Here is a 27,088-nt window from a genome sequence, read left to right on the forward strand (position 1 = left end):
AAAGATACGTATATATATACAGATACATATATACATAAAATGATATATATACTTATACACACACACACATATATATATATATCCTATTGGTTCTGTCCCTCTAAGGCACGCTAATACACTGTCTTATAGTATTTTCACATGGCAGAGAACAAAGAAGAAAGAAGCAAAGTCTCTCATGTCTTTTCTTTTCTTTTCTTTTCTTTTTTTTTTTTTTTTTTTGAGACAGAGTTTTGCTCTGTTGCCCGGGCTGGAGGGCAACGTCATGATCTCTGCTCACTGCAACATCCACCTCCTGGGTTCAAGCTATTCTCCTGCTTCAGCCTCCTGAGTAGCTGGGATTACAGGTGCACACCCCCACACCTGGCTAATTTGTTTTTGTATTTTTAGTAGATATGGGGTTTCACCATCTCATGTCTCTTTTTATAAAGGCACAACTCCCATTCAAGAAGGCTCCATCCTCATGACCAAATTGCCTCCCAATGGCTCCACCTTCAAAGACTATTACATTGGGAATTTAAGCTTCAATATATGAACTTTGGAGGGACACAAACATATAGCCCATAGCACTCCATTCCTGGGCCCCCACAATTCATGTCCTTCTCACAATAAAAATACATTAATTCCATGCCAACAGAAATGTTGTACCTAGTCTCATATCAAATCTAAAGTTCAAAGCCTTATCTAAATATTATCTAAATTATATATGGTTGAATCTTGAGGTATTGTTTATTCTGAGCCAAAATTCCTCTCTCCCTGTGAACACGTGAAACCAGTTATGTACTTCCAAAATAAAGTGATAGGATAAGGCATAGGACAAATATTTCCATTCCAAAATGGAGAAATCAGAAGAAAGATAGATGTGTCAGGTCTCAAGAAACTCTAAAACCTAACAAGGCAAACTCTACCAGAGCTTAAGTCTCGACAATAATCCTCCTGAATTGATGATGCTCTGCCTCTGGACCCAGTGGGATGGAAGTTTTGCCTCTGCAGCACTGCTAGGCAAGGAACACAGGCCCCAGTAGCTCTGCCAAGTGGGAGTCATGACTCCATGGCTCAGAGCAGCCTCTTTATGGCCTACAGGAACCAAGAATATTACCCCATCCATTAGTGGGTTCACATATTGGTCTTGCCCTTTAAAGTTGAGATGGAGGCAGCCCTGTCCCCCAGGCCCATGTACTCTGGGCCTTTGGTGAGAATGGCAGCCCTGATAAACTCTGAAAATGACTTGAGGGTCATTCTTCTCTTGTATTGAAGAATAACATGTGTTTGCAGTTGAATAGTTCTACTGTTCAGTGCTATAGGGTCTAAGAAGTCGAACAACTTTTCTTCACTTTATTCCATTTTGGTGCCAGTATTTCTGTGGTGTATTTCCATCTCTATACCTGGCTTCTGTTGAGATGTCTGATTAGGTTCTTGGATCACATTCATACTAATCTTCTCATGAAATGGTAGCCTGGCCACACGCTTTGTGTTCCCTGCAACATGGATAGGCTAAGAACTTTCCAAATCTCTAAGTTTTGGTCCCTTTTTGCTTAGTGATTCCTTCTTTCTCTTCAATTTCTTTTGCTCATCACACTTTACTATAAGCAGCCAGGAGGAGCCAAGCTGATCCTTTAAAACTATACATAGAAATTTTTTTTAGCTAATATCCATAGGCATTGCTTGCAAATTCTACCTTCCACAAAATACTAGAACATGAATACAAGTCACCAAAGTTCCTTGCCACTTTTTAACAAAGACTGCCTTTTCTCTGTTGTTCAATAACATATTAACCATTTTTGTCTGAGATCACATGAGAATAGCCTTTATTGTCCATATTTCTGGTGACATTACATGATCACTTATGTATTCCCTAATACAGAGACCCTTTCTAGCTCTCTTCTTTACTTTCTGAGCTCTTACCAGAGGCACATTTAAAAGTCCCCTCATAGCAATATTATCTTCTTTTAGCATGTACCTCAAAATCCTTCCAGACTCTACCCATTACCTACTTCCAAAGACACTTCCATATTCTCAGGTATTTGAAATAGTAGCACTCCACTTCTAAGTACCAATTTCTATATTAGTCAGTTTGGGCTGCTACAACAAAAATACCACAGATGGGGTGATTTAAATAACGAACATTTACTTCTCACAGTTCTGGAGGCTGGAAAATCTAAGATGAGGTTGCCAGAAGATCCAGTCCCTGGTGAAAGCCCACTTTCTGGTTTGCAAATGGCCATCTTCTCATTGTATTTTCATATGGTGGACAACAAAGAAATTAAAGTCTCTTGTCTCTTCCTATATAAGGGCACTAATCTCATTCACGAGGGCTCTACCTTCATGATCTAATTAATTCCCAAAGGCCTCACTTTCAGATATCATCCCATGGGGGATTTAGGCTTTAACACATGAGTTTTGGAGGGACACAAACATGTAGTCCATAGAAGTCGCCATTATTTCTTTTCCTATATGCACACTTTTGAGTATTCCACTTCCACATGAACTATAATATTGGCCATGTGACTTGCTTTGGTCAATGATACAATAGTAAGTAAAGGTTTGAATGAGTTCTTGTTAATTGGAGCTTGCTTTTTCCTGCTGCTGGCCCATTTCTGCCACTATGTGGAAATGAGATATCACATAGAAACTTTCCCCAGCTGTTCCAACTGAAGCTAGAAACATGTGAATGACTATTCCAGACTCCCCAGCCCCAGGTAAGTCAATACAGAAGAAATACCCAACCAATACCCAGAGAAAAAGGAAATATAAATCATTGATGGATTTGGTGGAAGAATAAAAATGTTCTTCTATTTCTTCTATTTGCTCAGTGAAATAAAAATCCATGTTGTCGCTCAGAGAGAAAGTGACTGGGGAGAATGTTAGGGATCTGAATATGGAGGAGAAAGGTATGAAATACTCATCTCATATTGTAGAAAGTTAATTGACAGAGAAAATTCAGTTTTTCAACTTGTGAGTTGAGGTTATAAACATGAAATGAAACAGGTCAGCCTGATTCTGATTTTTTTTCCATAGCCATGCTCAGCTGAACAGATGTAGGCAAAGCAGGCAGAGAATTAGGTTTAGCCAGAGTTGGGGTTTTGACAGGCAAGAAATGTGGAAGAAGAGAGGGGCAGGAAATTGAAACTATGTGAGGAAGACGTTGGCATCTACTCAGGGGAAGAAGGAAAGAAGAGGAAGGCTATTATCAAGGGCAAAAAAAATAAAAAGGTGTAAACAATTAATTACTAGTACTGCTGGTATCAAAGAATTGTTGTAGTGACTGATTAGAGTATACAAGCTGGAGAGAGAAGAAATGGTGCTCACAGTGTAGAAAATGTAAAATCAAGACTTGAAAGAAGTTGGAACCAAGGGAGGAAGGAACTGTGAGGCTAGTTCCTTTCAGATTGGATTCAATATCCATGTTGCAAACAAGGATGACAGTAAGTCAAGTGCTATGTTATTCAAAATATGATGAGAGCAATGAAGGGGCCAGTATATGACTAAAATGGAAAGGAAGCTAATGGTATAGTCACAAAGCAAGTACGTATAAAAAGCTGTAATTTTGTGGGAGGAGAGAGGAAGTAAAGTGGTCTAGATGTGAAGAGCAGGAGGGTACATAAGTTATTAGTTAAGATATTAATTCAACAAATGTTTACTACTTTCCCAGTATGTTCCAACCTCAGTGTTTTGGCTACTAGAAACCCATTAGTGAATAAACAAATTTCACAAATTTGTTTATTGTGAATAAATACAATATACAAACAAAATACAAAATACAAAAGATAACTATGTCATTCTACATCTTCAACGTTAAATAGGAAAACACTATTTTTGGATCCCTCTGAATTTGTCTGCATATGTAAGACATAATTTTTACTAGCCAGAGATAAAAATTTTAAACATAAACAGGTTGAGATACAGCACATCTTTATATTATTATCTCTAATTGTTATTGCTGAATAGCATAACCAAATTTGTGAAATTTGTGTCATAATCCCAAGAACAATCTATCTCTCCCTATATATGTGTATGTGTGTGTTTATGTGTGTCAATTAATATATATGTATGCAAAATTTTAAAATAAATTATATTTATATACCTCAGTGATAGCATCCACATGCTTAATATTCATTATGATTATAAATCTCCAGAGAAGGATTAAAAAGAAGGAGTTACAGGCTCAATTAGAAAAGGAAATTGATATTCTCAAAGGATGGATAGCCAGTATAAGCAAGAAGATAAATTGTACACTGAAGGGACTGAGGATATAGAATATTTTGTTGATGACAGATATTTAATTCCAAACCATGCAGTGGAAGGAGATCAGAGGTAAGTGAGAGATAGAGTCTGACTGGTGGATATATGAACAATATCTAGAATATAATGGCTGGCATTTTTGTGGTGACCCAGATAAATAAGGCTGTTAATTTAATGAGATTAATCCCGATGGCCTCACAAGAGAAGGTGAACAATCATTTTCAATTTAGGAATTGGTTCCTTGGTGGTTTGTAAGAATATGAACATAGATAATGAGAATCATTATAACTCAGGTAATGAAGAGATAATTTGTTGTTAGAGATATCACTGAAAGCCTCAAGTCTAACACAATGTAGGTTGTTTATAAATAAGTTAGGAGAAAAGAGTTAGGGGTAAGAAGTTATTGCATATATAATTTATGTATATTTGTTAATTAAAATGTTATTTGTATAAGAGATTTACAATTCATAAAGATTAGGAACATAGGTACTATTATTGGGGTGCAGATATATAATTTATGATTATAGTTTTGCATAGACATATGCTATATTAATTTATGTATGTAAAGTAGTGAAGTTAATTTATTCTGGAGATATCAGCATTAATATTTTCTAAAAAGTGCATTTGATTTGTGACCAGAAGCGGGTGGCTCATGCTTGTAATCCTCTCTACTCTGGAGAATAAGGCAGGAGGATCAATTGGAGCCAGTAATTGGATACCAGCATGGGCAACATAAGGAGACCGCTATTCCTAAAAACTAATAAATAAATACATAATTACCCAGGTGTAGTTGTGCCTGCCAGTAGTCTCAGCTACTCAGGAGGCTGAGGCAGGAGGACTGCTCAAGACCAAGAGTTCCGGGCTACAGTGAGCTATGATTGTACCACTGCACTCCAGCCCAGGCAACACAGCAAGATGCTATCTCTAAAAAAACTTTTTAAATTTTTTCACAAAATAGCTAGAAAAATACACAATGAAATAAATCATATGTCACCTCTAAAATTGGAACCATTAGAGGTTTTCATAAACGTGTCAGATATTTTGGCACAGCTAATTTTAAAACGTTAAATGCCCACTTTTTTAATGGTAGTTATGGCTGTTATATAATTACATGTTTTGTGTTTCTAGGTTAAAATTTTGCACCTTTTCAAATGCAAATTTATAAAATTACCATAAATTTTCAATAGTACGTGTATGCCTTGAATTTGTAGATAAGAAATTTTACTAGGACATGTATTGAAACAAAATACAAAAGATAACTATGTCATTCTACATCTTCAACGTTAAATAGGAAAACACTATTTTTGGATCCCTCTGAATTTGTCTGCATATGTAAGATACAATTTTTACTAGCCAGAGATAAAAATTTTAAACATAAACAGGTTGAGATACAGCACATCTTTATATTATGATCTCTAATTGTTATTGCTGAATAGCATTTTATATTGATTCTTGCTAATGTGTACTTTTCTAAAATTCACTATTTTCTTCCTTACTCAAAACAAAAAGCAAACTGACATAATAATCGCAAAGCAACCTGAAATAGAACCATCACAGGAAAGTTTGCTCTTCATGTGAAAACTGCTTCAAACGATCTTAATTGGGTGGTTTATGTGTGACAGGTACCTGAAAAGAATCCTAATGCTCGTGAAAACTAAAATCACCTTTGTAAAGATAAGAAGGCTTGGCACCATTTTTCATGTTCACCTCATTGGTGGCTTATTACTCCCAAGGTTCTTAATTCTTTCCATGAATAGAGAACTAGGATTCATTCATGACATCTGAGGAAGACAGTCACTCTCAGTGATACCCTCTTGTCATCTCTAGTGGAAAGGAATCAATCTTTTGATCGATGGCCAAGAAAGGGAGCTTGTCTAATGATTTATAAGGCACAGGTAACCAGTGACACTTTTCTCTATAATGTAAGCTGCACAAGGGCAAGGGTCTGAACCATTCCATTCAGTGCTATATCCCCAGCTCCAGGGATATGACTTGGTGCAGAGCTGGTAAATATTGGATAAATAAACAATCAGTTTCTAAGTAGGAGTGATTTTTAGTAATTAGCTGTCAAATCTAGTGAAGGATATAAGAAAGTATGGAAAAAATCAGGAAGGGATGTTTTTCTAGAAGGTAGAATTCTGCTGGAGGTATTGCTTCCCTCATGACTCATTCTAGATTACATGGAGGCCAAAGATTATTCCATGGTTCCTTGACTGAAGATGGTCCGGTCTTTTTACCCAGAACACAAGTTAACAAGTTCTGCTCTTTTTGATAAGTGTCAGGATTTTGCATAAACTCATGTCAGACAATGGGAGGTAACATTACTTAAATTTTCTATCGAAATTATATTTTGTAGTCCTTTAAGAGAAAAAAAACCTCTCATCTTTATTATCTAAATAGAAATGATTTTCCATATATCAGTATAGTTTAACAATAAGAAAGTATTTAGTTTAATTCTGCCAAAATTGTATTGCTTGCCATTTTTTATGTTTAGTAACCAGTTTACTTCTTTTATTTTGATTTGATGTCCTTGGACATTTGATTTGTTTCCATAGTAATTGAATCAAATTTTAAATTTTTATGTAAATTAAAACCATTTTAATAATTACAAAAACAATGTTTTAGGTATATAATAATAATGGTTGCTGTCTGAAATAAATGGTTTTAAAAGCTCGGTTTTGGAGTAACAGATAATATATAAATATTTTGATTGAGATTTAAAATATTTAAGATAGTTAAATAATTAGTTTTTGCCACTCTATAATTTTGAGCTGAATAAACTCACGCCATCAATACAAATAAGTATACATAAATGTGTGAGAATGCACACACACATGCATACATGTACAATTAAATCTTAAATATAAAACAAACGTGATTTTCATTTTTTACCTCAGGTGGACTATGGCTACATATCGTTTTATTTTAACATACATTAGAGCAGAAATACACTAAACCCTGTTAGTCATCAGCATCGAGGAGGACTAAGACTTACGCATTGACCAGATTATTTTGTGTAGAGTTGGAGAAAAGGTGTTGCATATTTTACATGCTAAAGTTCTTGCTTCGGTTGGCAGTAATGAAGCAGAAATTTATCATGTCATAAAATATATATATATATATATATTTCACTCTTTTTGGAATATCTTTAATTTCATTTGTACTCATTCTAATTATGTCTAATATATAGCTTTTTTTGGTTTATGAGACAACAAACAGAAAGTGTACCTTATGTACCATGTTAGATCCAAATTATACAATTCATTGATATGTAATAGCATTTACTGTAGAAAGGAATAGGGATGAATTTTAAAATCCTAATGACATTTACTTTTTTTTAAATTATTGATCCATGTATACTGGTATCAAAGAACATTCACATCAAGTTTATTGCAGTGGACACTTGCTTGAGCCATTCTTCACACATACACACAAAGCCATATTGAATGTAAGAGATTCTCAATTTTTCAATCATAACTTGCTAAATGAAATCTGAACTTTAGCTTTAATACAATTTTCTTCATAAGGTAGATACTTCTTGAATAGTGTTTATTAATTATGTAATTTTGGGGGGAAAGGAAATGAAAAAATACATGCTGTATTCTGTTTTCTTCACTTTTTGTGCTTATTTATGTGTTTATGCTCCATAATACTCAGATATCATTTCAAGCCCATATGTCAAGGGGGAATAATTCATTTGAATGTACTTGAAAATCCAAGAAGATGTAATAATTAATTATCCTGGTGTAACAGGAGAGATTGATCACAAGAGGTCAATTTAAGTATCTTACTATTTCTTATAATGTAACATAATTATGTTTCAAGCATTACTTTGACAGTCTATTAATATATACCTTGGGTGCCCTTTTAAGTATAAGAAGGCAAAGTGGGGATCTTTACAATATAAGACAGGTATTAATGTACCAATAATCCATGCCCTTGAGTCTTAATACTTCTTCTTACATTATGGTGTTTTAAACCCATTCATATTATACAATATATCCTCCTTTGCTAGCATAGCCAACTTTGCAAATGAAACATACAGAACATAAAATATACTAATGGAACATTGTGTGTTATAAATACTAAACTCCATTGTATTACTAGTTTGGTGCTATCTTATTATTATTGGTTTTATAATAACATTTCTTTAATTTTAGAGTCCACTTTCATGCATTATTTGCCTTCCCCTTCAAAATATTAGTATATATCATTAACAGAAGGTGATTCACTACAACAATCTTAACATTTCACATCTCCTCTTTCTTAATTGATCTGTTTTCTTTACAAATAGACTTCTGTTTCTGTCATCTCATCCAGCACAGGGGTTATGACTGGCTACATAATTACTAAAATAAAAATGAAGTGATGCTAGGAAGTGTGCAGAAGTGAAACATTCCATTTTCTTCAGAGGAAATGTTAGATGAACAATGAGAAGGCATTCCTCATTCTGTCACGGTTTCTGGATCACCAGTTGATACACCTGGTTGGAAAAGCCTTTTATAATGTTTATATTAGTGTCCCAGTATAAAGAGAATGAGCCTTTGCCTTTCAGTTGTATGAAAATGTAACAGGTCATTTGTTTTCTCTATCTCTCACAATTCACAGTACTTCAGAAACTCCTGTTGTCTTTATCTTTCAAATCTATCCAGAATACAATTTTTCTGACCTTCACTATTCTCATGGCTAAAACCTTCTACATCTTTGGGCTGGATTGTTACAATAGTTTCCCAATTGGTCTTTTGCCTGTTTTTAAGCTTCCACCCCTCCTCTGCCACTATCTAATCTCAAAACAGTAGCCAGAGTCATCTTATTAGAATGTCAAACAGATTGAGACTCTTCTGCTCAAAACCCTCTAATGATTTCCTGTTTCATGGACATTAAAGGTCAAAGGAATTGACAGGGGTTATAAGGCCCTATGTTATATGTGCACACTCATTTAACTGCCTTACCCCCACCATTCTCTCACCTGCTCACTTTATTCCAGTCATGCTGGCCTCTTTGCTGCTTAGCAGTCACATGGGTCATGCTACCACCATAGGAAAGCTTCCTGATCAGAAGAGCTTGGCATATTCTCCTCCCAAGTATCTACTTGGCTTGCTGCTTCACCTTATTCAGGTTATCCAAATGTCAACTTTATAACAAGAATTTTCTCGACCTTCCTGTTTAAAATTGCAAGCTTTTCAATGCCTGCTATACCTTTTCACCTTCTGTGCTCTATTTTTCCTCTACAAAATTTGTCAGCTCTAAATATTATATGTAATTATTAATTATTATTTTTCATTTGGCTTATTTTCTGCCTCCCGAAATAATGCCATCAACATAAGGGCAGAAGTTATTGTCTATCTTACTCAATATTATAGCTTAGTAACTAGAATAAGGCATAGAACGAAGTGCTCAATGCATATTTGTTGGATCTATAATCAAATAAATAAACCTGTGAGGTCAACCATGTGGAAGGTACTATTTTTATTCCAACAGCTTAACTACAATGAGCAAAACTCATTCCTATCAGGAAATGTGGTCAATGCTATATAAAATTTAAATTCTTGGTGTTTTTCATTATTTCAGTGAAAGCATCATTATTGAAACAGTGTCCTACTCATGGAGACACTTATAGTTGCATATTTTTATAATGTATAACTAGTCTTACAAGCATTACCTCCATGTAAACCAAGCATTCAACTTACACATGTTGCTATTGGCAAGCAGGACTTCATGGACTCCAACAGCATTGAAATAGACAATAAAGATGGGAAGAAAGAAGGGGCAAGAGAAGAAAAAAGAGGGGGTAGACTGGTCATCTATTATCAGCACAAAATTTCCATTACTACTACTTCAAATAATTTGAGAACACTTCAGAGCTTGTCTTTGTTGCCTTAATAATATGTCATGAGGGAAAAACATATCACCTGAAAAGTATTCATGGGTGCCTATGGTGGACTAGGCAAGCAAAAATACTGTAACAAATAGACTGGAAATATAATGTCTCAAATCAAGTAGAAGTGTCTTTATTTATTTATTTATTTATTTATTTATTTATTTATTTATTTTTTGAGATGGAGTCTCACTCTGTTGCCCAGGTTGGAGTACAGTGGCATGATCTTGGCTCACTGCAAGCTCCACCTCCCGGGTTCACATCATTCTCCTGCCTCAGCCTCCCGAGGAGCTGGGACTACAGGTGCCCACCACCATGCCCAGGTAACTTTTTGTGTTTTTAGTAGAGACTGGGTTTCACCGTGTTAGCCAGGGTGGTCTCGATCTCCTGACCTTGTGATCGGCCTGCCTTGGCCTCCCAAAGTGCTGGGATTACAGGCGTGAACCACCCCACCCAGGCTAGAAGTGTATTTTCTTATTGCTGGAGAGTCCAGAGAATGTTGCAGGCTAACTGGAGTTACAAAACAGGGGTGGCTTTACTTCAAGCAGCTTGACAATTGTTCTGTCATTTTCAATAATAGGCTTCTAAGATTATTGTGCTCATTGTCATTGGTATTCCATTCCACCACAAGGCAGGAAGAATAACGATACAGTGCCTGCTACTTTAACTTATATTCTATTGTATAGTACTTAGTGACATAGACATACTTAACTAATTGAGGCCAAGAAATATCATTTAGATATACAGCCAAGTGCCCAACTAACACGGAAGAAGGAGAAAGTGGATTCTAGTGAAAAGCTAACAGTCTCTGCCACAGTTTGGCTGTGTCATCCTTTCTTCCACATATAGAATGTTCACTGACTTTCTTCCCTCCACAAGCAAAAAAAGAAACATCCCCAGATCTCTTCTTCAGTTACTGCCTGTCTCACGGTTCATGATCTGTGGCTGACACACAATCTGCATCATTTGGTTCAACAGTGTCACTTGCATTATACAGTAATCAACGAAACAAAATACAAGTTTTTTGCTTCTCACCACCATCGCCACCATGAACACGATGTACCATTGTGAAGTAAGGACAGAATAACTACGGTATAAACTGTAATACAGAAAATAGAAACATGGGAAACATACAAGCATCACTAGTCCAAATAGTGAAAAAGTAGGCAGGCATCATGAGGAACTTTGCCATGGTACTGAGGAAAGTTCCTTGACTGGACCATGGTTGTCTCCCAGAGGAGCACCTTTCCCCATTGTTCTTTGTGGCTTCTGGCTTAGTTCCATTGTAGGTTCCTTCTTGTTCATTATCCTCTGTGGCCATATTGAGATTGGAGCTATGGTCTCTGCCTGCCTTCTGAACTGTGCAAAAATACAAGTCCACTTTTTTTGGATGCAAGTTTGGGGCTCTGAGGACTGTTTCACTGTTTGAAGAGTCAGGGGGTTTTAAGATAGGCTCATAGTTTCCTTGTCAATCCAATTCTCTCAAAAATTGATAGGTTTCTAATATAGTTGCTTCCAGGCAATGCAATGCCACAGTAACCACAAATTAAAGTAAACATAGTTCTTAAACATTCTTTATTTTCTTCTTCCCATGTAATTGCAAGAGCATCAGACACAATGCACTTAGAAATAAGGACCACAGATTTATCTCCCAACATTTGGGGTCAAGAAGCTGTTGAATTTTACAAGTCCGTCTGTTTCCTACTGTCCTTGATACAAACCACCCAATTCTTGCCTGTGTAACACCTTGTTAAAACAGCTGGAAGAGCTACATTCAGTAACATTTTGACTGTTTCCAACCCCTTTTCCTTTAAGTTACAAGCAAAGCAGGCACATGGTCTGCCTTCCAAATATCAGAGTAACAGTGTGATATAACTGCTCAGCCGAATACCCAGCTACCTTGGAAGAAAAGCAGCCAGGAGTCAACTAGAATACCTGATCTGATATTATAAATATAAATGGTAGATGCTTTGCATATTCCCTTATTGCTTCAAAATTGCTGCATTTTAAGTTACTTGTAATCTCATTGAAGGCAATGGTTGAGTATGAGAATTGTCTTACGTCTATAACACAGGCCAATACTGTTAAGTCATTTCATGAATACTTATTGATTAATGTTATGCACAAATGCCTCTAAATGCCTCTAAAGAAATACAAATTATTTTTTATAGCTGAGATATTTTCTGATTTTTCTGTCCCATTTTCATCATTTTATTGATTTGTGTAGGATAAGACAGCGTAATTATATTATAGTTTGAATGTGGATGGGACAGGGAGAATATTTAGAATACTTTCGCCATATTTACTTGTTGATTCACTCTTTATTCATTTATGTGAGTAAACCACCATGTGCCATGCACTCTCTGCTTGGGTTACACTGGTATGTATGTTTTCAAATGACCACTAAGTGAAATACGTAACAATTTATATATCTGACCATTCAGAAGATAATAATAAAGCTACTGTTAATTATTCACAGAAACCTTGTAGAGTACGGAATTATTTAGACTGAGTGTCATAGATAATTGTTCACAGATTCTGATTAGCACTTAGTAAATATGAATCTTGATCTGAAATGTTTTATATTGTTGATGCTTCACAGTGATACAACTTTTTGGTTAGGAACTAAATGGATGGTCTTACCAAGTATTGTCCAATTCTGAAACAGTTGCAGGGATAGGGATAGAACACCAATCAAGGCTGTTCAAGACTGAGCCAGAAGCTTGAAGGAAAGGATGGGTGTGAAAAGAGAAGAATGTATTCCAAACTCTTTCTTCTCTGGTGACTAATACTGTCTACCAATATAAATTTGTTATTTTTTAAGAACTCTGCAGCATGGCCAGGTGCAGTAGTTCATGCCTGCAACCCCAGCACTTTGGGAGGCTGAGGTGGGCGGATCACCTGAGCTCAGAAGTTTGTGAGCAGCCTGACCAACATGGTGAAACCACATCTCTACTAAAAATACAAAAATTATCCGGGTGTGGTGGTGCGTGCTTGTAGTCCCAGCAACTCGGGAGGCTGAGGCAGGAGAATTGCTTGAACCCAGGAAGCAGAGGTTGCAGTGAACTGAGATTGCGCCACTGCACTCTAGCCTAGGTGACAGAGTAAGACTTGGTGTGTGTGTGTGTGTGTATATATATGGAGTATATATATGGAATTATATATATGGAATATATATGGAATTATATATATATGGAATATATATATATGGAATTATTCAGACTGAGTGTCATAGATAATTGTTCATAGATTCTGATTGACACTCAGTATATATGAATCTTGATATGAAATTTTTTGTATTGTTGATGTTTCACAGTGATCCAACTTTTTGGTGAGGAACTAAATGGATGTTCTTACCAAGTATTGTCCAATTCTGAAACATATATATATATATGCACTATCAAGCCAAGAATATATGACACAGCATAGCATAGCTCCACCACCACCCATCTTATCAAGGCAAATAATCTCTTGCCTTAAGTAACAAAGCCAGTTCAAATAATCTATGAAATTTTGAAGAAAGACACTAGTTTTAGACATATCTATATAGTATTGATCTGAGAGTAATTATAAACTAGAGCTTGGTACTTTGTGACTCTGAAAGGCATATCAATAGCCACTATACAAACAATCAATTTCTACTTTATTTGTCAATACTTATCCACTGCCTCAATGCCAAAATTAGTACAATTTTTTCTTTTGTCCTTGATGATGAAAGTGAACTTTTGACAGTGATGGGAAACTTGAAGTTTAAAGAATTTTGGCATCAATCAGAAGCAATTTTGATCTGTTATATCAAGATTTATTGGGTACCAATGGGAAGTCATTATTTAGATACCAGGGTCATAAAGAAAAGTTGTCAAGTCAAAGTGTTTGAAATCATTCCAAGTAGAGCTGAGACTACTGAGTATTAGTTTTTTAACCATAGTTTGCTTTTAAATACCCTGAGTAGTTAAGAGTTCTAAAGACATATCACATTTCAGAATAGATCACTGTTTTCTATTAAGATCCTCAACCAAGTCAAAAGTGATACAAAATTCAAATTAAATACTAGTGTTAAAATTCCATTGATCTATTATAATATTTACAAAATCCAGTCACATCTTATAGAAATATAATAAAGAATTATACATGATTAGACATTCCAGATAAACAGTAAGTACCCATCTGAGAATTAAAAGCTATCTGAAATTGTCACTATTTCAGATAGACACAGGTCTAAAATATGTAGTTCACAATCACGTTTTCTCCTATGGAGCATGCTAATTTTATTTAGCTATAGCTTTATGACTCAGGTGGATTATGCTACTTATCCACTAATGCCCTAGATCTTTCAAGGACTTATCAGGAAACGGAACTTGCACCTATCATTGTAACAATAATAATTTCACATACAGGATGGTAAAAACTGAATAAAGTTTCTAACTAAGTAACTAAAAAAGGGAAAAGAGAACATTAAAGTTATCATGGAGATAACAACTTCAAGAAAGAGCTACCACCCCTAGGACTGAGCGAACACAGGGAATAAGGTAGACCCTTGAAGGGGGGACCTTCAAAATGGAACCTCAGTCCTCTGAGGAGAGGGCACTTCTCTGCTGTTATGGGTGTTCCTCTGATTGGATGGAGGCCCTTCCAGAGCTGGGACCACAGACTACTGAGAAAGTTCGATGGATGATATATAACCGCTTAGCTGAAGGAGTTAGCATATTTGATAGTAGCTACATTTACCTCTTTGTATCATATTTGCAAAACTAACAGAATGTAATGAATACCAAAAATATATGGGTGATAGGAATTTCAATATTTTAAACATAATGACTTTGTCTATCTTGAATTAAAATCAAAACATAACACTTCCAAATCCACATATGTATAGGATTTTACATACAATACAAGGTACTATTTCCTACAATTTATGAATTAACAAGAAACATTTAATTAAGCATATCACAACATAACAAATTAAGCATAAAGAAAATAATTAGTTCTGTTAGATTTATGTTCGTTAAACTATTAAATTTAACAGTACAGGGCGACAACAAGCCCGTGGAAAGCAGAACTAAAAATCCAACTCTTTAAAAGAAGTATTTGTTTCTATCCTGCTTAAAACAAACAGCTTTCCAATGAAGCAATTCTAATCTTATTACACAGGCTTGATCTTGATACTTATATTTAGAAAGAAATTATTATATCAACAAAGATTAATGGAGTTAGAAATGGATTTCACAAAGATTATTTAAGTAACTCTCTATAATCTTATCAACTAACGGTTTCTTTTAATGTTTCCCAGGGGTAGCATCGAGAAAAAAAAAAAAAAAAAAAGAACTTTACCTATGTGTATGTATCAACACAGAGGATTAGTAATGTTTAAAGTACTGCTTACCTATTAACATCCCAGATTTTGCTAGTTTTATCCAGTGAGGAGGAAGCCACAAAATTGCCGCAGGAGTGCCACGTGCAGGACCATACTGCGTGACTGTGTCCTTCAAAGGTCAAAATGCAATCGCCTTTACATAGATCCCATAATTTAACTGTAGTGTCACCACTTGAAGTAGCCAATGTGTTGCCACTATTTGCAAAAACATAAAAACACAGTTTGTTAAAAAGTAACGTAATTAAGTTTTATGAATACTGCATTCTATGAGTAATTTGTGTGTATGTGTATGTATCTGATTTATTTCTACTTGTAGTGGCATATCTAAATGACTAAATATTATTATCTTATTTGGGTCTACACAATTGCTAACTTGACTTGCTTAGTAATTCAAACTGAAGAGAGAAACTGCTGCTGTGCAGTTTCTAGATTAATTCTTCTAGATTCTTCTAGATTAATTCACTAAATTAGTGTTTTCGTTACCACGTGTTTGTTTGGTTCAGCGTTGTATATATTAGGCTCTGTGGATAATCGGACCTCAGAACAATAAAAATTTAGAGATGGGCTACATCAGTTTCAAAAACATAATACAATATGAAACAGTAAGTCAGCATTGCTTATGTTTAGATTAATTAAGTGCTTCAGGAGTGAAGTTTGGATGAAGGAAGAAGTGAATCAGGAATGAGATATCTTTGATTTAGATCATGAGAGATCAAAGAGATGTTTAAGGGCATGACTCATTCAATTTTGCATTTTGGTAATTAGTAGACCTCAAAGCAGTGGCTTTCAAGTGGTGGACACAAAAGCTAGTTTAAGAAATGGGTAGGTGTCAGGCTCGGACGTGGTGGTTCACACCTGTAATCCCAGCACTTTGGGTGGCCGAGGCCAGCGAATCTCTTGAAGTCAGGAGTTGTAGAACAACCTGGCCAACAAGATGAAACTCCATCTCTACTAAAAATACAAAAACTAGCCAGGCATGGTGGCACGTGCCTGTAATCCCAGCTACTGGGGAGGCTGGGGCAGGAGAGTCGCTTGAACCCAGGGGACACAGGTTTCAGTGAGCTGAGATCGCACCACTGCACTGCAGCCTGGGTGACAGAGTAAGAATCAGTCTTAAAAAATAAAAAATAAAAAAAGAAATGAGTAGTTTTCAATGACACTAACAGAAACATCTAGTTGGTTGTGTGTGTGTGTGTGTGTGTGTGTGTGTGTAACATCAGCTGCAAGAAAATTTTACTTCCATCATCTTCTACACATCCTTCTGCAATGCATGCTTTTTAAATGTGTTCTCTTAGGTACTTTCTCTCATCAAATTGTAATAAACCACTTATTTATCCTCCTCCTCCCTGCCAGACTGTTTTACGATGGAGAACTGCGTTTCATCTCTGTTTCTACAGCATCAAGCCTATGACTGACCAATTAAAGTGCTTAGTAAATGCTTTAGAGTAAGTAAATATATAAATGCATGCATGCATGAGTGAAATTATGCTACAAATGAAGAAGAAAAAGTTCCTGGCATCTCTTACAAAGGGAATAATAGGATCAAAAAAAAAATTTTTTTTCTTGCTCATAGGCTTGGATATTTTTCAGTTAAGAGGGAAACGTAATTTTTATCTGCAGCAGAGAAACAGTCACCATGAGAGAGGAAGAGCTTGAAGTTTCTGGAGAGAAGGTGGATTATATAGTGTAGATATTCTCATTTGAGTTAGAAAAGAATATCCAAGGGGCTGGGCACAGCAGTTCACGCCTGTAACCCCAGCACTTTGGGAGGCCAAGGCGGGCAGATCATGAGGTCAGGAGATAGAGATCATCCTGGCTAACATGGTGAAACCCCATCTCTACTAAAAATACAAAACATTAGCTGGCGTGGTGGCACATGCCTGTAATCCCAGTTATTAGGGAGGCTGAGGCAGAAAATCACTTGAACCCAGAAGGCAGAGTTTGCAGTGGGCTGAGATCACGCCACTGCACTCCAGCCTGGGGGACAGGATGAGACTCTGTCTCAAAAAAAAAGATCCAGAAAGATCCTGTCTCAAAAAAAAAATAATCAACTGGAGAGGAGATCCAGTTGATTATTCAAATTTGACTAGCTGAAAAATCACCAAATGGCAGCTAGTCCCTTCATCAATAAAAACTGGTTTTGCCACAATTGTTTGCACATATGTTTGTCATTCAGAATTTTAGTTTTTAATATTAAAGACTGAACAATACATTATCTAAAAACATACATGTAAAAAAATTTAAAAATTATTTAAGCATGCATCTTTCTCAAATCTATCTTTCCAGTGGGTATCATGTTATTATGGACCAAAATATTAGCACAAGATAAAAATTATTGTGGTATGTTTCCGCCTGTTGTTGAAAAACTGTCTCATATAAGTTTTATATGCTCTTGTGCTTTAAACCATGTGCCAGGCAAAAAAAAAAAAAAAAAAAAAAAAAAAAAAAAAAAATCACACTGGAATAATTACAACTAGAATGAAGCAGTATTATTTCTTTGTGAGTGCCATAAATGATTTTTAGTCAACAATATAAATAATATTTCCATAAGTTTTTAATATATTGAGATTAGAGCTCATATACTAAACCTAAAATATATCAAATATAAATTTCTGAATATTCTTTCAAAATGGTTTTACTTTTCGAAAGACATGGCCTGAAATATGGAAAACTGTATACCTTTGGTTCATGAAAAAATAAAGGCCATTTCTCAGGGCCGAGAGAAATCAAGACAGAGAAAAAGAATGGTACACTAAAACAAAAAAGGTGTGTTTTAAGAGATGCAAAAGATCAGAGTTTCCCTGGGCTCCACACAAATAGAAGGAACCAAAGCTCTTGAAAAGAGCAAAAGTGAATGTTATAGATTGTTTGTGCCACCCCTTCCCCAGATCCATATGTTGATGCCCTAATTCCAACGTGGCAGTATATGGAGGCAGGGCCTCTGGGAAATAACTAGGTTTAGACAAGCTCATGAGCATGGGGACCCCATAATGGGATTAGGGCCTTTATAATAAGTGGAAGAGACTGGAGGTAACTCTCTCCCTGTACTGTGAGGACACAGCAAGAAGGCAGCCATTTACAAGCCAAGAAGGGGGGCCCCACCAGAGCCTGATCAGGCTGGCACTCTGATCTTAGACTTCTAGCCTCCAAGACTGTGAGAAATTAATTTCTGTTATTCGAGCTACCCAGTCTCTGTTATTTTGTTATAGCAACCTGAGCTGACTAATAATGTGGATCCACGCTGTTGGTATACAGCCCAAGTTATTAGAAATTAGCTACTCGAAATTCTGCAAATAAAGTTCAACCAAGTATGAGCTTACAAAATTATTCTCAAACACATAATCGGAAATAAGAAGCCATGACTGAGGATGAGCTAATACATTTAACAAATACATATACCCTGAAGGACACCAGTTGTTATAATTAAAGGGTACAAAATATAACTGTAAGCATATAAGGAAATAACAGATACAATAAAAAGAACAAACCACATAAGGTTATAACGTGAATCTGCAAATCTGAAAAAATATATATTTATACATTTTAAAAATAAAATTATTGAAATTAAGAAATCAATGGATGGGTTAAAAAGCTTATAAGAAACAGCAAAATTCAGAGTAAATGAATTGGGAAATAAATCTGGAAACAAATGAAAAAACAAACATTGTATGTTCTCACTCATAGGTGGGAGTTAAGCTATGAGGCTGCAAAGGCATAAGAATGATACAACGGACTTTGGGGACTTGGAGGAAAGGGTAGAAGGGGGGTGAGGGGTAAAAGACTACAGATTGGGTAAAGTGTGTACTGCTCGGGTGATGGGTGCACCAGAATCTCAGAAATCACCACTAAAGACCTTATTCATGTTACCAAACATCACCTGTTCCCCAAAAACCTATGGAAATAAAAAATAAAAATAAATAAATAAAGTACATATTTGAAAAAATTATCCCAGCTAGAGACAGATGAGGAACTGAACACTGTATAAATGTTTAAAAATGTAAAGGATACAATAAAAAAAAAGTCTATTGACCTAATCAAAATTCCAGAAGAGAATGGAAATAAAGAGATAGATGTAATGTTCAAATAATTAAGGTTTCAGAATGTACAGAAATTAGAAAATTTAAGACCTAGAACCACATTATTTGGAAAGAAAAATATATACTTAACAGGATAAACAGTGGTGTAAATAAAAAGAAATTTTTACTTAGATGCATTTTAGTGAATTGCTGGGCAGCATTGGCAGGAATAAGAATTAAAGAAAGAGAGAAAAAAGAAAAATAAGGTTATTTATTTATACAGAGATAAATATGTGTTAGAAACACTAATAAGCACTTTATATATATTTGATCCTCACTATCACTCATAAGATGACTATATTATCTCTAAAACACTTGAACAACATCACAGAGCAAACAAATCACAGGGGTGAAATTTCTTCAAAGAGCTAACAGAAAATAATATTACTCTGGAATTATCAAAAATCTCTCTCAAAACAAGAACAAGGCTGGGCACAGTGGCCCATATCTGTAATCCTAGCACCTTGGGAGGCCAAGGCAGACAGATTACTTGAGGTCAGGAGTTCGACACCAGCCTGGTAAACATGGTGAAACCATATCTCCACTAAAAATACAAAAATTAGCCAGATGTGGTGGTGGACACCTGTAGCCCCAGCTACTTGGAAGGCTAAGGCAGGAGAATTGCCTGAACCTGGGAGGCAGAGGTTGCAGTGAGCCAAGATTGTGACACTGCACTCCAGCCTGGGCAACAGAGCAAGACTCCATCTCAAAAAAATAGAAAAAAAAAAGGAAGAAAAGAAACAAGAACAAATATTAATGTTCCAACTAAACTTACTAGTTTCTCTCCTACAGAAACTAATAAGGATGTATTTTAGGGACAGAAGATCTGAAAGGGAAGAAATAGTAAGCAAACAATTTGGTAAACATGCAAGTATATACAAATATTTGTGCAGATAAATAAATGAAATTCTTGCAGAAATAAAACAAAAACACTTGTAAAAATAAAAATAAAACAATAATGATATTATAATATTAACAATAAAGTTCATGTGTTATTAAGAAGAGAAAGTAAAACCTTGATCAATTTAGGCTTTACTAAATTAAGTCAGCATGGTAAAATGTTACGGGTGAGCACTGTAAGAATAGTAATAGAGCATATGACTTCCAAACCAGTGTAAGAAAAAAAGAAATGGGTAAGAAAAACTTACAATTATAAACATCTAATATATCTAAAAGAAAACAGGAAAGGAGGAAAAAAGCACTAGAATAAATGACACAAATAGAAAATGAATTTTAAAAATAAGTTTTTAGATGGAAATACCAGCATATGAACAAATCCAACAAACACAAATGGACTAAAGTGTAAGCTGAAAGACATAAAGGACAAAGATTTTTCAGTTTGGCTAGAAAGAAACAAATTCAGCTATATGATTTTTACACGAGGCATGCTAAACTTCTAAGGACATACAAAGGCTGAGAGTAAACAAGGCAAAACAAAGCAAAATGAAAAGTACCAAAAAAAGTTACCTAGGCACAAGGAAATTAAAATAAAGATGAGGGATAGGGCCAAGATGGCGGACTAGAAGCAGCTTATCTGTGCTGCTCTCACAGAGAGGAATTAAAAGGCTAGTCAACACTGACCCTGCAGGCCAATCATCTGAGAAACCATGCTGGGATCCACGAAGGCAGCAGAACACAGAGAGCAGAGAGGAGCAAAACTGTCTGTCTGGGATCAATGTGGCGCCAGAAGAACCTCTCCGAAAATGGGAAAGAGTGAGAGCTCCCCGGGAGATTCATGCTCATCACAGAGAGCTGTACAAGACTGGGAGCAGGAAAATCTGCCTGGACCCCAACTGTGCTTCCGGATTGAGGGAGAGAGCCACCCAGGCATTTTGCAGGCGTAACTATCAAGTCCAAGGGAACTACAAGCCTTTAACCCGAGAGCAGACCAGCACCAGTGCCATCACCCGAATAAAGGCATAGCTGCAGTGCCTGGAAGCAGTAAGACTGCTCTACCCACCCCCTTGCCAGAGGGGGCTCAGCACCAGGTTCTGGCCCATCAGTCCCACTCCACCCACCCCCACCACTGCTAGGCAGGCAGGCAATGTTTACTAGAGTTTCCAGCCCAGTTGTTCTGCTTTTGTGTAAATTCAGCTGCAGGATACAGCCTCCTGATGTCCCAGGAAACACTCAGGTGGCAGGAGGATGCACATGACCCCACCCACTTTTGCCATGAATAGTCAGGTAGCCAAGAACTGCTAGAGCCTCCAGCCCAGTCATCCACTTCTATGTGAACTCAGCTGGAAGGTGCAGCTTCCTGTTGCCCTGGGAAACACCCAGAGAGCACAGCATCATGTGACCTCACCTGCCCTCATCACTGGTTGCCAGGTGAGCAATGTGTGGTAGAGCTTCCAGCGCAGCAGTCCTACTTTTGTTGAACTCAGGTGGAGGGCACAGCCTCTTGCTGCCCTGAAAACACCCAGATAGTAAGGCAGACAACCCCATCCACCCCTGCTACTGATAGCCAGGCAAGTGACACATGATAGAACTTCTGGCTCAGTGGTCCTGCTTCTGAGGGAACTCAGCTGAGGAGCACAGGCCTCCTGTTGTCCCAGGAAACACCTGGACAGTAGGGCATGTGATCCCACTGACCATGCAAGGGAGACAACACTTGCTGGGGCTTCTGGCCCAGCAGTCTGGCTTCTGTGTGGACTAAGCTAGAGGGCACAGCTTTCTGTTGTCCCAGAAAACACCCAGACAGCAGGGCACATGACCCTGCCTAACCCTGCCACTGGCAGCCAGGCAGGCAATGCCTGATGGAGCTTTTGGCCCAGCAGTTCCACTTCTGTGGGAACTCAACCAGTGGGTAGACTCCTGTTGTCCTAGGAAGCTCCCAGAAAGCAGGACAAGCATTGTCACCAACCCCTGCCAATGGTGGTCAGGTGAGCCACATCTGCTAGGGCTGCTGGCCCAACAGTCCTAGTTTACCCTGAATTTGCTGAGGGGTGCAGGCAGGATCCTGTTGTCCTGGAAACACCCTCTGCCTCCCATAGCCAGATGGGCCACACCCACTAGAGCTTCCAATCCAGAGGTCCCACTTCTCTCTGAACTCTGCAGGCAAGTGCAACCCATGTTTCCCCAGGAAGCACATGGACATCAAATTAAGGCCAACCTGGCAAAAATACAGCTTGTCTGCCAGCTGCAGCCCTTGTTTGAGGGAACTCAATAGATCAGAATGCCCAACAGAAGAAAGGCAGGCATGCAGAGAGTAATTATAGAGGGCACCACCAAGACCCAGGAGTGTAATAGAATCAAAGCCACTCAACCAAACTCACATTATAACATAATAAAATCCCCAAGGGCATCAATGAAGAAAAAACAAACAAACAAACAAAAAATCAATTGAAAGGACAGAAACTTTAAAGATTGAAGGAACATCAGCCCACACAAATTAGAAAAAGCCAGTGAAAGAACTCTGAAAACTCAAAAAGCCAGAGTACCTTCTTTCCTCTAAATACCATACTATTTCTCCAGCAAGAGTTCTTAACCAGACTTAAATATCTGAAATGAGAGAAATAGAATTCAGAATATGAACAGGAACAAGGATCATGAAGATTCAGGAAAACAGCAAAACCCAATCCAAGGAAGCTAAGAATCACAATAAAATGATACAGGAGCGGATCATCAAAATAGCCATTATAAAAAAGAACCAAACTCATCTAATAGAGATGAAAAACATGCTACAAGAATTGCATAATTAAATCACAAGTATAAACTGCAGGATAGAACAAACTGAGGATAAAATCTAAGAGTTCAAAGTCTGGTGCTCCGAAATAACTCAGACAAAAATAAAGAAAAGAAGAATTTAAAAGGAAAGAGCAAAATCTCCCAAAGATATAGGATTATGTAAATAGACCAAAACTGTGACTCACTGGTGTCCCTGAAAGAGATAGGGGGAAAGCAAGCAACTTGGAAAACATATATCAGGATATTATACACGAAAACTTTCCAACATTGCTAGAGAGACCAACATTCAAATCCATGAAATGCAGGTAACTCCTGTGAGATATTATACCTGAAGACCATCTCCAAAACACATAATCATCAGATTCTCCAAGGTTCAAATGAATGAAAAAATGTAAAAGGCAGTTAGAGAGAAGGGGCAGGTCACATACAAAGGGAACCCCATCAGGCTAGACTTTTCAGCAGAAACTATTCAAGCCAGAAGACACTGAGTGCCTATATTGAGGATTCTTAAAAGAATATTTGAAACAAGAATTTCATATCCATCCCAATCAAGCTTCATAAATGAAGGAGAAATAAGATCATTTTCAAACAAGCAAATGCTGAATGAATTCATTACCACCAGACCTTCCTTACAAGTGGTCCTGAAAGGAGTACTAAATATGAAAAAGAAAGATCATTACCAGCCACTACAGAAATACACGTAAGTACACAAACCAGTGATACTATAAAGCAACCACACAGACATGTCTGCATAATAACCAGCTAACAATATGACAGGATCAAATTTGCCCATATCAATAGTAACCTTGAATGTAAACAGGCTAAATCCCCCAATTAAAATACACAGAGTGACAAGCTGAATAAAGAAGGACAACCCAATAGTATGCTGTCTTCAAGAGGCCCATCTCACAGGCAATGACATCCATAGGCTCAAAATAAAGGAATGTGAAAAAATCAACCAAGTAAACCACCACAACAACAACAAACACAAAAATGCAGAGGTTGCACTCTTAATTTTAGACAAAACAGACTTTAAACCAACAGAGACCAAATAAGCTAAGAAGGGCATTATATAATGACAATAGTTTCAATTCAACAAGAAGACCTGCTTAAGTAGAAGATGACCAACTTGACACCACCAGGTGGAACAACTGCTACCAAGGGACCAAGACAATTGGCACACTCCTAACAGATCTTCAGAGGGAAGGCACTAAGAGTGGATGGAGGGAAGACACAAAAGCTGTGCTCAAGTGGGAGGAAGCTGGGAACCCTACAGAAGGCTACCATGCAGGGGACTCATTCCTGACCTCCAACAACTCCAAAGGAATGGGTGAGTTGAACTGACAAATGTCAACCCACTCTTGCCACAGGCCTCTGGAATCTTGGCAGGCGGAGATCCCTCAACTATCATGGACACTTGAGTTGGCACGAAGAGCTGCTTAGAGAATTGGTAGGGGCAGCATGTCAGCTGATGCAGAGCCAAAAGGGTTTGGTGCCTAAGAACTTGTGGCAGAGCATGACAAGGGATGCCCATCCCCGTAGGCTCAACATGCTACCACAGGAGACATTATTCCTAGGGAAACTCTCAGACTTGAACTCTGCAGGGCAGTCTTGCCCATCAGATGGGGCTAGTCTGACTTGAGCACCTCTTGGTCTGCTGGCCTCTTCCAGGGCCCCAGCCTGGCCATGCCTGCTTGTAAGACAGCCTCCGGTGCCCTGGGGGCCCACATAATAGCTCCTGAACTGGCGAACTGTGCCTGAGTGGCAGAGAGGTCCAGTGGAGCAGCCCCCATGGCCACACACCAGCCTGCCTATTCCCTACCCCCACTGCAACTTCCTCCAGGCCCACAGCCACCACATATATCATATTGCCAATGTGTGTGTATGTGGGTGGGTTTTACCTTCCCAGCAATGCCAACATGTGTGTTTGCATCCTAACCTGACAGTATACAGATCAGTAACACTATAAAGCAACTGCACAAACAAGCCTGCATAATAAGCTAACATCATGATAACAGGATCACATTCACACATATCAATAATAACCTTAAATGTAAATGGACTAAATGCCCCAATTAAAAGGCACAGAGTGGCAAATTGGATAAAGAACCAAGACTTATTGGTATGCTGTCTTAAAGAGTTCTGTTTCACATGCAGTAACACTCATAGGCTCAAAATAAAGGGATGGAGAAAAATCTACCAAGTACATGGAAAACAAAGAAAATCTATTCTAATTTTAGACAAAATAGACTTTAAACACACAGAGACAAAAAAAGGGGGAGCATTACATAATGGTAAAGACTTCAATTCAATGAGAAGACCTAACTATTCTAAATATATATGCACTCAACACAGAAGCAACCAGAGTCATAAAGCAAGTTCTTAAAGACCTTCAAAGAGACTTAGACTCCTACAAAATAATAGTGGAGACTTCAACACCCTACCGACAGTATTAGACAATTGAGGCAGAAAATTAATAAAAATATTCAGGACCTGAACCAAGCACTGGATCAAAAGGACCTGATAGATATCTACAGAACTCTCTACCCCAAAACAAATAGAAGATACATTCTTCTCATTGTCACATGCACATACTCTAAACTCTACCACATAATGAGACATAAAAAAATCCTCAGCAAATGCAAGAGAACTATAATCATAACAAGTACTCTCTTGCATCACAGCACAATAAAATTAAATATCAAAACTGAAATAATCACTCAAAATCATACAATTACATGCAGATTGAATACCTGCACTTGAATGACTTTTGAGTAAATAATGAAGTTAAAGCAGAAATCAATTAGTAAGAAGTTATTTGAAACTAATGAGAACCAAGACACAACATACCAGAATCTCTGGGACACAGCTAAGGCAGTGTTAACAGGAAAATTTGTAGCACTAAATGCCCATATCGAAAAGTTAGAAAGATCTCAATTTATCAACCTAGCATCACAACTAAATGGACTAGAGAACCAAGAGTCAACTGACCCCAAAAACTAGCAGAAGAAATAACCAAAATCAGAGATGAACTAAGGAGATTGATATATGAAAAACCACTCAAAAAGTCAATGAATCCAAATAATCAATGGTTATTTGAAAAACTTAGTAAGATAGAAACCCTAGAGTAAACTGACCCCAAAACTAGCAGAAGAAATAACCAAAATCAGAGGTGAACTACGGAGACTGAGATATGAAAAACCACTCAAAAGATTAATGAATCCAAATAATCAATGGTTATTTGAAAAAATAAATAAGAGAGACTGCTAGCTAGACTAATAAAGAAGAAAGAAAGTCCAAATAAAAACAATTAGAAATGACAAAGGGTGTTACACTGATCCTGACATTACCGCTGAACCCACAGAAATACAAATGACCATCAGAGACTACCATGAATACTTCTATGCACACAAACTAAAACATCTAGGAAAAAAAAGGATAAATACCTGGACACATACACCCTTCCAAGACTGAACCCAGGAAAAAAAAGAATTCCAGCACAGACAAAAAAATGACTTACAAAATTGAATCAGTAATAAGAAGCCTATGTATTAGTCCATTTTCATGCTGCTGATAAAGACATACTTGAGACTGGGTCATTTATAAAGAAAAAGAGATTTAATAGACTCACAGTTCCACATGGATGGGGAGGCCTCACAGTCATGGTGGAAGGTGAGAGGCATGTCTTCCATGGCAGGAGACAAGAGAGAATTTGTGCATAGAAACTCCCCTTTATAAAACCATCAGATCTCATGAGACTTATTTACTAACAAAAGGACAGCACAGGCAAGTCCTGCCTTAATTCAATTACCTCCCACCAGGTCCCTCCCACAA

General features: G+C 37.2%; 1 protein-coding gene across 1 annotated transcript in view; it reads right to left on the reverse strand.

The window, feature by feature from the left end:
• The window catches only part of SPAG16 (sperm associated antigen 16), a 1,176,832-nt gene that overhangs the window by 486,815 nt on the left and 662,929 nt on the right, over positions 1–27,088 (reverse strand). The window contains exon 12 of the mRNA XM_050751372.1: positions 15,501–15,686. Within this exon, the coding sequence (XP_050607329.1) occupies positions 15,501–15,686 (186 nt within the window). The remainder of the gene's footprint in view (positions 1–15,500; positions 15,687–27,088) is intronic.

Source organism: Macaca thibetana, chromosome 12, assembly GCF_024542745.1.
Source record: "Macaca thibetana thibetana isolate TM-01 chromosome 12, ASM2454274v1, whole genome shotgun sequence".
Classification (NCBI taxonomy): Eukaryota; Metazoa; Chordata; class Mammalia; order Primates; family Cercopithecidae; genus Macaca; species Macaca thibetana.